The following is a 16,479-nucleotide window of genomic DNA, read 5'->3' as shown; positions in this document are numbered from 1 at the left end:
GGGTAGATACGTTTTCTTGTCGGGTCTGTATGAGCAGTCTGTGTATTTTAATCTTTATTCACTTCAATACGTGTTCTGTACTTCACCAGGCCAAGCCAGTGACAGAATGAAGACTAGATATTAGTGTGAGCTGTGTTTACGTACGCCAAGATTTACATTGTTTTGGATAATGACATATTCTCAAAAGAACTCTGCATACACATTTAATCAAAAGGTTCAAGCAGTTCGTCCTTTTGTCTCTTTGAAGAATATCTACATTTTGAAAGCTGTTTTGAGCTCTCTGCCCTCCAGGCTTCGACATCCATGAGCTAAAAAATGTGGATGTGAGGCCAAGCTTAAATCGATCTTCCGATCATGGTCCTGGTTTAGCCCCATGTGCAATCGTGTATTTTTCTGTGTGCAAGAAAATAAAGTTTAAAGGCAGATTCATAGGCCGGCTGTAGCAGCGCAGACATCAGAAGAAGTGACGTGGACTCATTCACACAGATGCCAAGGGAAGTAAAATTAATATTAGACACCCTCTGTCTGCAATTGCAGAGCAGGATTGGCATCTTGTCTACCCTCACTCCTGCATTTCGTTTGCTGCCGAGAGATAATGAATGCCCACTTGAGAGCTGTCTTAGGCTGTGTGTTTCACCATTTGTAGAAGCTCTCTACCAAGTGTGTAGATGAAAGCTGACGTTTTTCACGCTAAACTGTTTACATATAAAGTCTCTCTCGCACCAACTTGTTCATATAATGGGAAGTTGCTAATGAAACCTTTCTATGAGTTAAGACAATTTAGAATTACTTAATTCATACAAGCGTAACGGTTTCATTATGAAAAAGGAGAGCTGTTAGTTATATGACACAACAGACAATGATTCTATAAAAGTTGCTTTTTGATTGTTTTCCTTATTGAAGCGAGTTTTGTTATGTTACAAGGCTAACAATCGAGTATAATTGAATTCGTATTTGAACATTTATGTAGTCACGATCCATATTTAAGTCATCTTCAATTTTTATGAGTGGCAAGATCTGTCAGCTTCCCACTGTTTTTCTTTATGCAGGTTGTGGGCTGGGGGTCTACCGTCACAGCCAAGAAGGCAGTGTCTGTTTTAGCCCAGGATATTGTGATTGCATAGACTGGTACCAGCCTGAGGCAGCGGGCATTTTTCCCAGCACTTACAGTAATTCATAGTAAGTGAAAGACTTGCTAGAGAGAGATCAGTTTTTTTTCTAGTGCCAGTTTTGAGCTGATTTATCATATAGTAGTGCAGAGGGTTAACATGTCTTCAGCAAAGAACCGAACTGCATTTTATGTAGATAGCTCAGTGGGTTATAAGTTTTGCCACAGAGATCCTTTTGTTTCTTATGGTTCAGCTGCACCTGCAGCTGAGTTGGGGTAGGGGATGCTTTGCTTAGACATAACTTATTGGTGTAAAAGTTCCTGCTGAAGAGTTACTTGTGGGTCCAGCAGTTTTCCCACAACAATAAAAACATCAAAGTTAACTTATAAATAATGTTCATTTTGGAGAGAGATCAGAGTTTTGCCTAGTAGCAGTTTTTAATCACCATAAAGTAGCGCAGAGGGTTAAAATGCATGTGCAAAGATCAGGTGCTTTGCACCAGTTTCAAGATCTTCTTAGAGTTTCTCGTTGCTCAAGTGGGTGTAATTTCCGATACGTTTCTTTTTCCATGTACTGCATTGCTTGATTTTGCTCACAGGGGTGCAGGAGAAGATATAGGAGGAAGCAGTCCATTAGCGCTCGGCACAGAAGCTGTAGCACACAGCATTTATGTTTTGCCAAGAAGAGAGGCAGCAATTGTAACACATACAATTATCATGGAAGTGGTCATCTTATAAATGACAAAGCTAGAAGAGTGTCTAATCTCAGTGGGAATTTACACACTTACAACTTAGGAACAAAAGGAGGAAACCGTATATATTTCTTTTACCTTATGGCATTAGCACCCGATTATGCCTGAGACTGAGTGATGGCAATTTGACAATTTATTGATGAACTGCACGATTACTTAAAATCTTTACAGTATAAAAACTTGATGAACATCTCCTTCCCCCCGACGTGCCCCAACCTCACGAGAAGTAAATACCACTTTAAATTAAAATACTGACAGTTAATACTGCTTTGTTGTCCAGAACAGTTCATTTAAAAAGGAGGAGAAATAATGGTTACTCCATTGTTCCACTACAGGTGAAAAGAGGCACATAAAAGTTCGGTAAATTCAATTCATACACTAAAGCCAGTGGACGATAGATGGATTAATCGTTGGGCCCTTAAACCAGGCCAGATTAAGTGATTGCAGCCGATGAATTCCTGTTGCTTTGTGGGCACATCCTAAATTAATTCTGAGCTAAAATCATTGGAACCACTGGTAGGGCGCCGACCCCATTGTCGGAACCCTTGGGATTAGTGACCGTTGAGTGATGGTTTAATCTCCTAGTTACACTTGCTATGCTAAACTATAAAATTAGCTTTTCGGCTAGCATGAAATCTGAGCAGCTGCAGTGCCTGTCTGCCCTGTGTTACGGAGAACTGCAGTCACGCAGTCTGTCTCCGGTTCGTGCACTTCCATTTCTGGTGCTTTGCAGCAGTTTTAAGATCTTCTTAGAATTTCTTGTTGTTCAAATGGGTGTAATTTTGAATATTTATATGTTTCCATCATCTACATTACTTGATTTTGTTTGTGAGAAAGTGTCACTCATAGTCGTTGAAATGTCACTCACAATTACACTGAAATTATGAAAATGTCACACACAGCAATTTAAAACCTTGGCAGCTATGGGTGCTTTGTAGCGTTTTAAGATCTTCTTAGAGTTTCTTGTTGCTCAAATGGGTGTCATTTTTTATATGTACATGTTCGCCTCTTCTTCATTCCCTGATGTTGCTCGCAAGAAAGTGTCACTCATGGTCATTGAAATGTCACTCATAATTACAATTAATTTACGAAAATATCATATTTAGCAATCTGAAATCTTGGCAGCTATGCACCTGCCCGCCCGTCTGTTACTCAGCCATTAGAGTCTGCCGTAAAGCCGCCTAGGATGATCCCGTCCCAAACTGCAGAACCTATTTAGAAAGGTGGTGCATGGTTAAGTCATTACACAGGCGACATCGTAACACTTCCCTGTCATCCCCCAACCACGTTCACCAATCCTCATGCGCGCTTAGCTCGTTGGCTGCGCATTTGCCAGTTCAGTAGCCAAAACGCATTCCGGGATTGGAGGAGGCGGGGCGGCGTATGGAGTTCTCTGACGTCTTGACGTCAACAGGCTGAGAGTGGGGAGGTTAGTCTTCCCGGAAGTGCTCGCGTCAGTCCGAGTCAAGAGCGAGAGAGGTAGAGAGCGAGGGGCTCCGGGGGCGAAGAACAGCACCACCCTGCTTTGGGCATTTTCGCAGCAGCGGGGAGAGCTGGGCCATGGAAGGAGACACGCCTTGACATTGCTAAGCAAGGGTGAGCCTTGGCACCATGTACCCTGCTTTGCTGATGCTGCTGTCGGCCCTTGCCGGGACACTTCTCACCCTGTTACTCCAGTGCCTGCTGCTCTATCGCAGGAAGCCAGAGCCCAGGCCACGGTTAGGGGGTGCCCCCGGTAGGGCCGGGGTGCCCGGCCCCCAGCTAAGGGGTTATCTGCAAGCCCCTGGGGAGCCTGAAGTAGGCAAGCAGGAAGAGGACGGCCAAGCTAATCACAAGGAGGCAGCAGAGGGAGTTGATACTCAGGTCCCAAAGCAATCTTCTACCTCCCATGCCGGGGGAGCTACGCGAATCCCCAAACCAGAAACATGCCACTTCCTCAACGCGATCTTCCTTTTCCTGTTTCGTGAGCTGAGAGATACAGCACTACTGAGACGATGGGTGGCCAAGAAGATCAAGGTCGAGTTAGAAGAGCTCCTGTTGACTCGGACTGCTGGGCGCTTACTTGAAGGACTGAGTCTCAGGGAGGTGTGCCTGGGGGAAGCCTTACCTGTTTTCACTGGAGTACGATTGCTTGGTCCTGCTGTCCCACCTGGGGGGGATGAGTCGGCTGTTGCACCTGAGGAGTTAGCCTTTGAGGTGCAGCTGGAGTACAACGGTGGCTTCCACCTGGCCATCGATGTGGACCTAGTCTTTGGCAAATCGGCATACCTTTTTGTCAAGATCTCCCGCGTGCTGGGGAGGCTGCGGTTGGCCTTCACCCGTCTGCCTTTCACCCACTGGAGCTTTTGTTTCCTGGAAGACCCTCTCATTGACTTTGAGGTCAAATCACAGTTTGAAGGAAGACCTATGCCTCAGCTCACCTCCATCATTGTCAACCAGCTAAAGAAGGTTATTAAGAGAAAGCATACGCTGCCCAACTATAAGATCAGGTGAGCTCTCTTAAATGTACAGTCAGGAGACCACATCCTTCATATGAATAGTAGGTCTTGGCCAATGGCAAGTCCACGTGAGTCTGTTTTTCTAAACGGGAGACCAGGAAAACATGGCTCAACCACCACAAGACCATATGAGTGACCCACATGCAACTTCCAAAACAGAGGAGCTCATATCTTACACACAAGATGTGGTTAGTGCATTATACTTACACAAATCGTCATGTTTATGTCCTGTGCGACTCAGAAGCTAGGTGAGCACTTTTTACAGTACTGGGTGTGCCCCTCTGCCAAAATGGCTAGATAGGGTGTGTGTGTGTGTGTGTATATATATATCTCCACATAAGTACTCCGTGCCCAACTGATGGGCTTGGTATGCCCCCCGTCCAGTGACAAAACAATGTGAATGCTCTGTCCTCAACTGCTGACTAGGACTGCTTAACAGCAAATCTAGAAGTGCATAATTGTCACAGTTTTATAAATTCATGTACCCAACTGTAACATGAGATGAGTGTCTGATTGCCATGTGATGGAGGCCTGCTTGGCCAGTGGCTAGACATGGCTGTCTTTTGCTTGGCCAGTGGCTAGACATGGCTGTCTTCTGCTTGGCCAGTGGCTGGACATGTCTGTCTTCTACTTGACCAGTGGCTAGACATGGCTGTCTTCTGCTTGGCCAGTGGCTAGACATGGCTGTCTTCTGCTTGGCCAGTGGCTGGACATGTCTGTCTTCTACTTGACCAGTGGCTGAACATGGCTGTCTTCTGCTTGGCCAGTGGCTAGACAAAGTGGGCGTCTCCTTGACACTTGGTTAGACATAGTAAGTGCCTGCTTTGCCCATGGATAGAGACTGTGGTCATCTACTTTGCTAGATGAGGCGGGCGTCTGCTTGCCCAGTGGATAGCAGTTACAGGTGCCTTCATGGCCAGTAAATAGATGTGGCAAGTGTCTTCTTAGCTGGTGGACAGATATGGCAGGCGCCTTCTTGGCTGATGGATAGATGTGGCAGGCACCTTCTTGGCTGATGGATAGAGGTGGCAGGCGCCTTCTTGGCTGATGGATAGATGTGACAGGCGCCTTCTTGGCTGATGGATAGATGTGGCAGGCGCCTTCTTTGCTGATGGATAGATGTGGCAGGCGCCTTCTTTGCTGATGGATAGATGTGGCAGGCTCCTGCATGGCCGATGGATAGATGCGGCAGGCCCCATCTCGGCTGATGGATAGATGCGGCAGGCCCCATCTCGGCTGGTGGATAGATGCGGCAGGCCCCATCTTGGCTGGTGGATAGATGCAGCAGGTGTCTGCTTGGCTGGTGGATAGATGCCGCAGGCGTCTGCTTGGCCGGTGTATAGATTCAACAGGCGTCTGCTCTGCCGGGTGGATGGATGCTGCAGGCGTCTGCTCTGCCGGGTGGATTGATGCGGCAGGCGTCTGCTTCGCTGGTGGATAGATGCTGCAGGTGTCTGCTTGGCTGGTGGATAGATGCCGCAGGCGTCTGCTTGGCCGGTGTATAGATTCAACAGGCGTCTGCTCTGCCGGGTGGATGGATGCTGCAGGCGTCTGCTCTGCCGGGTGGATGGATGCGGCAGGCGTCTGCTTGGCTGGTGGATAGATGCTGCAGGTGTCTGCTTGGCTGGTGGATAGATGCCGCAGGCGTCTGCTTGGCCGGTGTATAGATTCAACAGGCGTCTGCTCTGCCGGGTGGCTGGATGGATGCTGCTGGCGCCTGCTCAGCTGGGTGGATTAATGGATGCGGGAGGCGCCTGCTCGGCCGGGTGGATGGATGGATGCAGCAGGTGTATGCATGGCTGGGTGGATGGATGGATGCGGCAGGCGTCTGCTCGGCTGAGTGGATGGACGGATGCGGCAGGCGTCTGCTCGGCCGGGTGGATGGATGGATGCGGCAGGCGTCTGCTCGGATGGATGGATGGATGGATGGGGCAGGTGGATAGATGCGGCAGGCGTCTGCTTGGCTGGTGGATAGATGCAGCAGGTGTCTGCTTGGCTGGTGGATAGATGCCGCAGGCGTCTGCTTGGCCGGTGTATAGATTCAACAGGCGTCTGCTCTGCCGGGTGGATGGATGCTGCAGGCGTCTGCTCTGCCGGGTGGATTGATGCGGCAGGCGTCTGCTTGGCTGGTGGATAGATGCTGCAGGTGTCTGCTTGGCTGGTGGATAGATGCCGCAGGCGTCTGCTTGCCCGGTGTATAGATTCAACAGGCGTCTGCTCTGCCGGGTGGATGGATGCTGCAGGCGTCTGCTCTGCCGGGTGGATTGATGCGGCAGGCGTCTGCTTGGCTGGTGGATAGATGCTGCAGGTGTCTGCTTGGCTGGTGGATAGATGCCGCAGGCGTCTGCTTGGCCGGTGTATAGATTCAACAGGCGTCTGCTCTGCCGGGTGGATGGATGCTGCAGGCGTCTGCTCTGCCGGGTGGATGGATGCTGCAGGCGTCTGCTCTGCCGGGTGGATTGATGCGGCAGGCGTCTGCTCTGCCGGGTGGATGGATGCGGCAGGCGTCTGCTGTGCCGGGAGGATGGATGCGGCAGGCGTCTGCTGTGCCGGGTGGATGGATGCGGCAGGCGTCTGCTCTGCCGGGTGGATGGATGCGGCAGGCGTCTGCTGTGCCGGGAGGATGGATGCGGCAGGCGTCTGCTGTGCCGGGTGGATGGATGCGGCAGGCGTCTGCTTGGCCAGTGGATACCAGTGACAGGCGCCTTCATGGCCGGTAGATTGATGTGGTAGGTGCCTTCTTAGCTGATGGACAGATGTGGCAGGCGCCTTCTTGGCTGATGGATGGATGTTGCAGGCGTTTGCTTGGCCAATGTATAGATGTGGCAGGCGTCTGCGCCAATGGATAGATGTGGCAGGCGTCTGCCTGGCCAATGGATAGATGTGGCAGGCGTCTGCCTGGCCAATGGATAGATGTGGCAGGCGTCTGCCTGGCCAATGGATAGATGTGACAGGCGTCTGCCTGGCCAATGGATAGATGTGGCAGGCGTCTGCCTGGCCAATGGATAGATGTGGCAGGCGTCTGCCTGGCCAATGGATAGATGTGACAGGCGTCTGCCTGGCCAATGGATAGATGTGACAGGCGTCTGCCTGGCCAATGGATAGATGTGGCAGGCGTCTGCTTGGCCAATGGATAGATGTGGCAGGCGTCTGCTTGGCCAATGGATAGATGTGGCAGGCGTCTGCTTGGCCAAGGGATAGATGTGGCAGGCGTCTGCTTGGCCAAGGGATAGATGTGGCAGGCGCCTGCTTGGCCGCTGGATGGATGCGACGGGCGTCTGTTCTGCCGGGTGGATGGATGGATGGATGCGGCAGGCGTCTGCTCAGCCGGGTAGATGAATGGATGCGGCAGGCGTCTGCTCAGCCGGGTAGATGGATGGATGCGGCAGGCGTCTGCTCAGCCGGGTAGATGGATGGATGTGGCAGGCGTCTGCTTGGCCGGGTAGATGGATGGATGTGGCAGGAGTCTGCTCGGCCGGGGGATGGATGCAGCAGGCGTCTGCTCGGCCGGGTGGCTGGATGGATGCTGCTGGCGCCTGCTCAGCTGGGTGGATTAATGGATGCGGGAGGCGCCTGCTCGGCCGGGTGGATGGATGGATGCAGCAGGTGTATGCATGGCTGGGTGGATGGATGGATGCGGCAGGCGTCTGCTCGGCTGAGTGGATGGACGGATGCGGCAGGCGTCTGCTCGGCTGGGTGGATGGATGCGGCAGGTGTCTGCTCGGCCGGGTGGATGGATGGATGCAGCTGGCGTCTGCTCGACAGGTGTATCGTTGGATGCGGCAGGCGTCTGCTCGGCCGGGTGGATGGATGGATGCGGCAGGCGTCTGCTCGGCCGGGTGGATGGATGGATGCGGCAGGCGTCTGCTCGGCCGGGTGGATGGATGGATGTGGCAGGCGTCTGCTCGGCCGGGTCGATGGATGGATGTGGCAGGCGTCTGCTCGGCCGGTGGATGGATGCGGCAGGCCTCTGCTCGGACGGGTGGATGGATGGATGCTGCTGGCGCCTGCTCAGCCGGGTGGAACGTTGGATGCGGCAGGTGTCTGCATGGCTGGGTGGATGGATGGATGCGGCAGGTGTCTGCTTGGCTGGGTGGATGGATGGATGCGGCATGTGTCTGCATGGCTGGGTGGATGGATGGATGCAGCAGGTGTCTGCTTGGCTGAGTGGATTGATGAATGCGGCAGGCGTCTGCTCGGCTGGGTGGATTAATGGATGCAGAAGGCGCCTGCTCGGCCGGGTAGATGGATGGATGCGGCAGGCGTCTGCTTGGGTGGATGGATGGATGAGGCAGGTGTCTGCTCGGCCGGGTGGATGGATGGATGCGGCAGGCGTCTGCTTAGGTGGATGGATGGATGGGGCAGGCGTCTGCTTGGATGGATGGATGGATGGGGCAGGCGTCTGCACGGCCAGTGGATGGATGCAGCAGGTGTCTGCTCTGCCGGGTGGATGGATGGATGCAGACCTATGCCCCAGCTCACCTCCATCATTGTCAACCAGCTAAAGAAGGTTATTAAGAGAAAGCCTATGCTGCCCAACTATAAGATCAGGTGAGCTCTCTTAAATGTACAGTCAGAAGACCACACCCTTCATATGAATAGTAGGTCTTGGCCAATGGCAAGTTAACATGAGTCTGTTTTTGTAAACGGGAGACCAGGAAAACATGGCTCAACCACCACAAGACCATATGAGTGACCCACATGCAACTTCCAAAACAGAGGAGCTCATATCTTACACACAAGATGTGGTTAGTGCATTATACTTACACAAATCGTCATGTTTATGTCCTGTGCGACTCAGAAGCTAGGTGAGCACTTTTTACAGTACTGGGTGTGCCCCTCTGCCAAAATGGCTAGATAGGGTAAGTGTGTGTGTGTGTGTGTGTATATATATATATATATATATATATATATATATATATATATATATATATATATATATATATATATATATATTACCTACTGGCGGTCGCCAGTAGGTATATATAGTTAGGATTTTTTCTCTATGGGATTTTTGAAAATTCTATGTCTAATACCTTTGGCGTTTGTGGACGGAATTGGCTGAAATTTTCAGGAAAATGGAACATTTTGTTTCTGAGCAGTCCCTGACAATTTGGGGGGGTTTCATCAAGGGGGGGCCGAGAAAAAAGGGGGGTCCCAAAACGCTTTTTTCCCATGTTAATTTCCATAGGGCGGTTGGCCTCACTTTTAGCTCGAACGGCTGAATGGATTTGCACGAAACTTGGCAAAATTGTAGGGACTGTTAGCCCGATGTGCCTTTGCTAGGTCTCAATATATGTGCTCCAGTGGATTTTGAGTAATTTAGGTTCAAAACAAGATATATATCTGGGCGGAGCCTAACCACACATCTGATCTGATTGGCTGTCAGCACTTCATCCAAGAAGTGTTGGCAGCCATCTTGGGACCAATATACATGATAGCACCTCATTAAAAAGCATTGTAGTTAATAGAGGGTTTTAGGACTTTAGTTACATTATAAATCATTTGTTGATGGTACCATACTCGTTTTAGGAATTGTGGTGGGTTCTAAGGTGATTTTACCATGTGAAAAAACCTTCTGCTGTGATATCATGAATATTGTTTGAAAGAAAACTAATATTTCATGATTTTCCCACAGTGGTTTGGAAGGGGATCTTTAAGCTAAACTGAAAGCATATTTTCTGTAAATTCACATTATCTTTCTCAGTCATGTGAAAATGAAGTCTGACATTCTCAGTAAAACATGTACATCCAACAAGGACAGAGACTGTCAGTTGATTCCTTTGTGTTCTACTGCAGCCTCCTAGAGTGTTCTAAAGAACAACTAGAGAGCTAACAGTCCTACTTATTACAAAGGTATGGCACACCTGAAGCCATCTTGATTGGAATAAAGTGGTAACTCTTAAAACATTTAATTTAAAAAGAAACAACATGAGGGGGTATATTTTGCCATAGAAAGTATGATTAGTGCTGCAGAATGAAAAATTAGGGCACATTTTGAGTGACTTCTCAAATCCTTTTCTATTTCATTAAAACATTCTGACATGCAGTCTCCCAAAATGGCCACCAGAGACAAAAGAGCCCAAATGTAGCCCAAATATCACCCAGATGTAGCCCAAGTATAGCCCAATGACAGAATGTCCCAGAGTGTTCTAAAGAACAACTAGAGCGCTAACAGTCCTACTTATTACAAAGGTATGGCACACCTGAAGCCATCTTGATTGGAATAAAGTGGTAACTCTTAAAACATTTAATTTAAAAAGAAACAACATGAGGTGGTATATTTTGCCATAGAAAGTATGATTAGTGCTGCAGAATGAAAAATTAGGGCACATTTTGAGTGACTTCTCAAATCCTTTTGTATTTCATTAAAACATTCTGACATGCAGTCTCCCAAAATGGCCACCAGAGACAAAAGAGCCCAAATGTAGCCCAAATATCACCCAGATGTAGCCCAAGTATAGCCCAATGACAGAAGGTCCCAGAGTGTTCTAAAGAACAACTAGAGCGCTAACAGTCCTACTTATTACAAAGGTATAGCACACCAGGAGCCATCGTGATGGGAATAAAGTGGTAACTCTGAAGACATTTAATTTAAAAAGGAACAAAATGAGGGGGTATATTATGCAATAGAAGGTATTATTAGTGCTGCAGAAAGAAAAATTAGGGCACATTTTGAGTGACTTTTCAAATCCTCTTCTATTTCATTAAAAAATTCTGACATGCAGTCTCCCAAAATGGCCACCAAAGACAAAAGAGCCCAAATGTAGCCCAAATATCACCCAGATGTAGCCCAAGTATAGCCCAATGACAGAATGTCCCAGAGTGTTCTAAAGAACAACTAGAGCGCTAACAGTCCTACTTATTACAAAGGTATGGCACACCTGAAGCCATCTTGATTGGAATAAAGTGGTAACTCTTAAAACATTTAATTTAAAAAGGAACAAAATGAGGGGGTATATTTTGCCATATGAATTATGATTAGTGCTGCAGAAAGAAAAATTAGGGCACATTTTGAGTGACTTCTCAAACCCTCTTTAATTTCATTAAAAAATTCTGACATAGTCTCCCAAGATGGCCACCAGAGACAAAAGAGCCTAAATGTAGCCCAAATATCACCCAGATGTACCCCAAGTATAGCCCAATGACAGAATGTCCCAGAGTGTTCTAAAGAACAACTAGAGCGCTAACAGTCTTACTTATGACAAAAGTATGGCACACCAGAAGCCATCTTGATTGGAATGAAGTGGTAAGTCTGAAAACACTCAATTTAAAAAGGAACAACATGAGGGGGTTAATTTTGCCATGGAAAGTATGATTAGTGCTTCAGAAAGAAAAATTAGGGATCATTTTGAGTGACTTCTCAAATCCTCTTCTATTTCATTAAAAAAATTCTGACATGCAGACTGAAACATGCACTTTGAATACCAGCAGCAGACGTCCCTGGTGAGCAGTGGCTTTACTACAGTGATCTAATGTGCAACTAGAGTGCTAACATTCAGAATTTATGGCAAATGTGTGACACATCTGAATGCCTTCTTGATGGAACCAAAGTAAACAAGCATTGAAAATGCAATAGATCTCGCCCTCGTTTAAGTTAAAGCCATTCTGTTTGTAATGAGGTGGCTTTTTAGCTTTGCTTTTATTAGTGTTTTTTCAACTTTCATGTAAATAACGCACCGTTTTCACCAAATCGACTTTGCCCAAGCACACCCTTCCCTTCGGCCAACAAATCCCAAAAATTCGGCACACCTGCCGATCCACTCTCCCTACAGCTCACCCAAGCCCCGTCCCTCTAGCGCAACTGGAACACCCCAAATTCACCTTCTCCATGCGCACCAAAAACTCCCATTGAATAACATGGCAATTCGCTACTCCGCACAATAATTGCTCTTTAAAGCACTTCCACTGCTCCGATCCGCTTCAAACGAGGCTGGACACTAGTTCCAGCGATTCCCTAACATCTCACCAAAAATCAGCCCAATCCATCCACTGGAACGGGGACGAATTTCAACCCGAATACGCGCCCACCCGCAAACACAAAAAAAAGCCATAAAACGGCCAAATCTCGACCAAAAACCGCCAAAAACCTTCAAAACCTTGCCAACACCAATACGCACGAAACTGAACCGGCCCCTCAGCCCTAGGCTCCGGGAACCCTACTTAATTGACCCAAAAGCCCTAAAAAAGCAACATAATACACACGAAAACGCCCTAACAACCCTAAAATGCATATAAGTATATGTATGCATGCATTTATGTTTGTATTTATATAGATATACAGATGATATATGTTTATATATGTATGTATATATATATATTCACTGAAAAAACCATAGGCTATAGACCATATATAGTTAGGAATTAGCATTTACAAAACCTTGAAAATTCACTGAAAAAAACATAGGTTATAGACCATATATAGTTAGGAATTAGCATTTACAAAACCTTGAAAATTCACTGAAAAAACCATAGGTTATAGACCATATATAGTTAGGAATTCGCATTTACAAAACCTTATTTTACTCACACAAAACCATTGAAATTCCATATATAGTTAGTTGCACTAACTATATATCGCGCACCCGCAATCCACTGCTGATGATGTCACATATTACATCATTCATGACATGGTCAGTGACATCACTGATGACATCACTGATGACATCTCAAATGACATCACTGATGACATCACTGATGACAACATCCAGTGACTGTATGTTTCTGTAAAGTTAAAATATGTCTTACATATTGAAGAATGAGTGGATGTATAAGTGTCTGGATGAAGGATTTAGTAGGTGCATGACTGACTGTATGAGTGAGTGATTAAATGTGTCTCACTGAGTGCATGGGTTAGTGACTAAACTGTCTTAATTTGTGCATCATTATGTCTGTTGTTCTGTAAACTGTTGCATATGTTGATAAGTAGCTATATGAGTAACTATATGGGTTATTGATTGGTTGCCCAAGTATTTGTATGGGAGACTGAGTGTGTGTGTGGGTGGCTGGGAGGTGTATGACTCTGTGCATAGATGTGTGAGCAGTTGATTCACTAGATGTATGGTTTCAAAAGTGCATGTGGAAACAGCTGTATGGGCGGTTGACTGTGTGCATGAGTGTATTGGTGAGTGAATGGATATCTCAGTGCTACATGTCAAAGTAAGTACATATGTAAAACACAGTACATGTGAGAGTTGACATATATAAATAACTGTGCATAAGAGCCAGTGAATGTGTGAGTGGCTGTATGGATCATTGTGAACTTGTATCAGGGATTGTATAAGAGAGTAAATATGTGTTAGTATATGTTTGAATAAGTAAAGTTTGTATAACTGTATAGTTGAGGAAATGGAGGTGTGATTGATTCTTTGCATGACTGACTAGGTGTGTGAGTAACTCCATGGATGAGTGACAGTCTGTGAGTGTCTGTTTACACTGATTGTATCTAAGGTTATATTAGAGTCTGAAGAGGTTCATCGTATTATCACATGAATGATATCATCAGTGATGTGATCAGTAATGTCAAATGAGATGTCATCAGTGATGTCATCAGTGATGTCATTTGAGATGTCATCAGTGATGTCATTTGAGATGTCATCAGTGATGTCATCAGTGATGTCACTGACCATGTCATGAATGATGTAATATGTGACATCATCAGCAGTGGATTGCGGGTGCGCGATATATAGTTAGTGCAACTAACTATATATGGAATTTCAATGGTTTTGTGTGAGTAAAATAAGGTTTTGTAAATGCGAATTCCTAACTATATATGGTCTATAACCTATGGTTTTTTCAGTGAATATATATATATATATAATCTCCACCTTCACATAAGTACTCCGTGCCCAACTGATGGGCTTGGTATGCCCCCCGTCCAGTGACAAAACAATATGACTGCTATGTGCACAACTGCTGACTAGGACTGCTTAACAGCAAATCTAGAAGTGCATAATTGTCACAGTTTTATAAATTCATGTACCCAACTGTAACATATGAGTGTCTGGTTACCATGTGATGGAGGCCTGCTTGGCTAGTGGCTAGACATGGCTGTCTTCTGTTTGGCCAGTGGCTAGACATGGCTGTCTTCTGCTTGGCCAGTGGCTAGACATGTCTGTCTTCTGCTTGGCCAGTGGCTAGACATGGCTGTCTTCTGCTTGGCCAGTGGCTAGACATGGCTGTCTTCTGCTTGGCCAGTGGCTGGACAAGGCTGTCTTCTGCTTGACCAGTGGCTGAACATGGCTGTCTTCTGCTTGACCAGTGGCTGAACATGGCTGTCTTCTGCTTGGCCAGTGGCTAGACATAGTGGGCGTCTCCTTGACACTTGGTTAGACATGGTAGGTGCCTGCTTTGCCCATGGATAGAGACTGTAGTCATCTACTTTGCTAGATGAGGCGGGCGTCTGCTTGGCCAGTGTATAGCAGTTACAGGTGCCTTCATGGCCAGTAAATAGATGTGGCAGGTGTCTTCTTAGCTGGTGGACAGATATGGCAGGCGCCTTCTTGGCTGATGGATAGATGTGGCAGGCGCCTTCTTGGCTGATGGATAGATGTGGCAGGCGCCTTCTTGGCTGATGGATAGATGTGGCAGGCGCTTTCTTGGCTGATGGATAGATGTGGCAGGCGCCTTCTTGGCTGATGGATAGATGTGGCAGGCGCCTTCTTGGCTGATGGATAGATGTGGCAGGTTCCTGCATGGCCGATGGATAGATGCGGCAGGCCCCATCTTGGCTGGTGGATAGATGCGGCAGGCGTCTGCTCGGCTGGTGGATAGATGCGGCAGGTGTCTGCTTGGCCGGTGGATAGATGCCGCAGGCGTCTGCTTGGCCGGTGCATAGATTCAACAGGGGTCTGCTCTGCCGGGTGGATGGATGCTGCAGGCGTCTGCCCTGCTGGGTGGATGGATGCTGCAGGCGTCTGCTCTGCCGGGTGGATGGATGCTGCAGGCGTCTGCTCTGCCGGGTGGATGGATGCTGCAGGCGTCTGCTCTGCCGGGTGGATGGATGCGGCAGGCGTCTGCTCTGCCGGGTGGATGGATGCGGCAGGCGTCTGCTCTGCCGGATGGATGGATGCGGCAGGCGTCTGCTCTGCCGGGTGGATGGATGCGGCAGGCGTCTGCTGTGCCGGGAGGATGGATGGCGCAGGCATCTGCTGTGCCGGGTGGATAGATGCGGCAGGAGTCTGCTTGGCCAGTGGATACCAGTGACAGGCGCCTTCATGGCCGGTAGATTGATGTGGTAGGCGCCTTCTTAGCTGATGGACAGATGTGGCAGGCGCCTTCTTGGCTGATGGATGGATGTGTCAGGCGCCTTCTTGGCTGATGGATGGATGTGGCAAGCGCCTACATGGCCGATGGATAGATGTGGCAGGCGTCTGCTTGGCCAATGGATCGATGTGGCAGGCGTCTGCTTGGCCAATGGATCGATGTGGCAGGCGTCTGCTTGGCCAATGGATCGATGTGGCAGGCGTCTGCTTGGCCAATGGATCGATGTGGCAGGCGTCTGCTTGGCCAATGGATCGATGTGGCAGGCGTCTGCTTGGCCAATGGATCGATGTGGCAGGCGTCTGCTTGGCCAATGGATCGATGTGGCAGGCGTCTGCTTGGCCAATGGATCGATGTGGCAGGCGTCTGCTTGGCCAATGGATAGATGTGGCAGGCGTTTGCTTGGCCAATGGATAGATGTGGCAGGCAATTGCTTGGCCAATGGATCGATGTGGCAGGCGTCTGCTTGGCCAATGGATCGATGTGGCAGGCGTCTGCTTGGCCAATGGATCGATGTGGCAGGCGTCTGCTTGGCCAATGGATCGATGTGGCAGGCGTCTGCTTGGCCAATGGATCGATGTGGCAGGCGTCTGCTTGGCCAATGGATCGATGTGGCAGGCGTCTGCTTGGCCAATGGATAGATGTGGCAGGCGTTTGCTTGGCCAATGGATAGATGTGGCAGGCAATTGCTTGGCCAATGGATGGATGTGGCAGGCGCCTGCTTGGCCGCTGGATGGATGCGACAGGCGTCTGTTCTGCCGGGTGGATGGATGTGAAAGACGTCTGCTCTGCCGGGTGGATGGATGCGAAAGGCGTCTGCTCGGCCGGGTGGATGGATGGATGCGGCAGGCGTCTGCTC

General features: G+C 48.4%; 1 protein-coding gene across 1 annotated transcript in view; it reads left to right on the top strand.

Annotated features, from left to right (window-relative positions):
- Positions 1-3,277: 3,277 nt before the first annotated feature.
- The window catches only part of PDZD8 (PDZ domain containing 8), a 443,966-nt gene continuing 430,764 nt past the window's right edge, over positions 3,278-16,479 (top strand). The window contains exon 1 of the mRNA XM_086922919.1: positions 3,278-4,349. Coding sequence (XP_086779045.1) covers positions 3,472-4,349 — 878 coding nt within the window. The 5' untranslated portion in view covers positions 3,278-3,471. The remainder of the gene's footprint in view (positions 4,350-16,479) is intronic.

The sequence above is a fragment of the Lissotriton vulgaris genome, chromosome 5 (genome assembly GCF_964263255.1).
Source record: "Lissotriton vulgaris chromosome 5, aLisVul1.2, whole genome shotgun sequence".
Classification (NCBI taxonomy): Eukaryota; Metazoa; Chordata; class Amphibia; order Caudata; family Salamandridae; genus Lissotriton; species Lissotriton vulgaris.
Note: the sequence above shows the minus strand (reverse complement) of the source record. Positions and strands in the feature narration are given on the sequence as shown.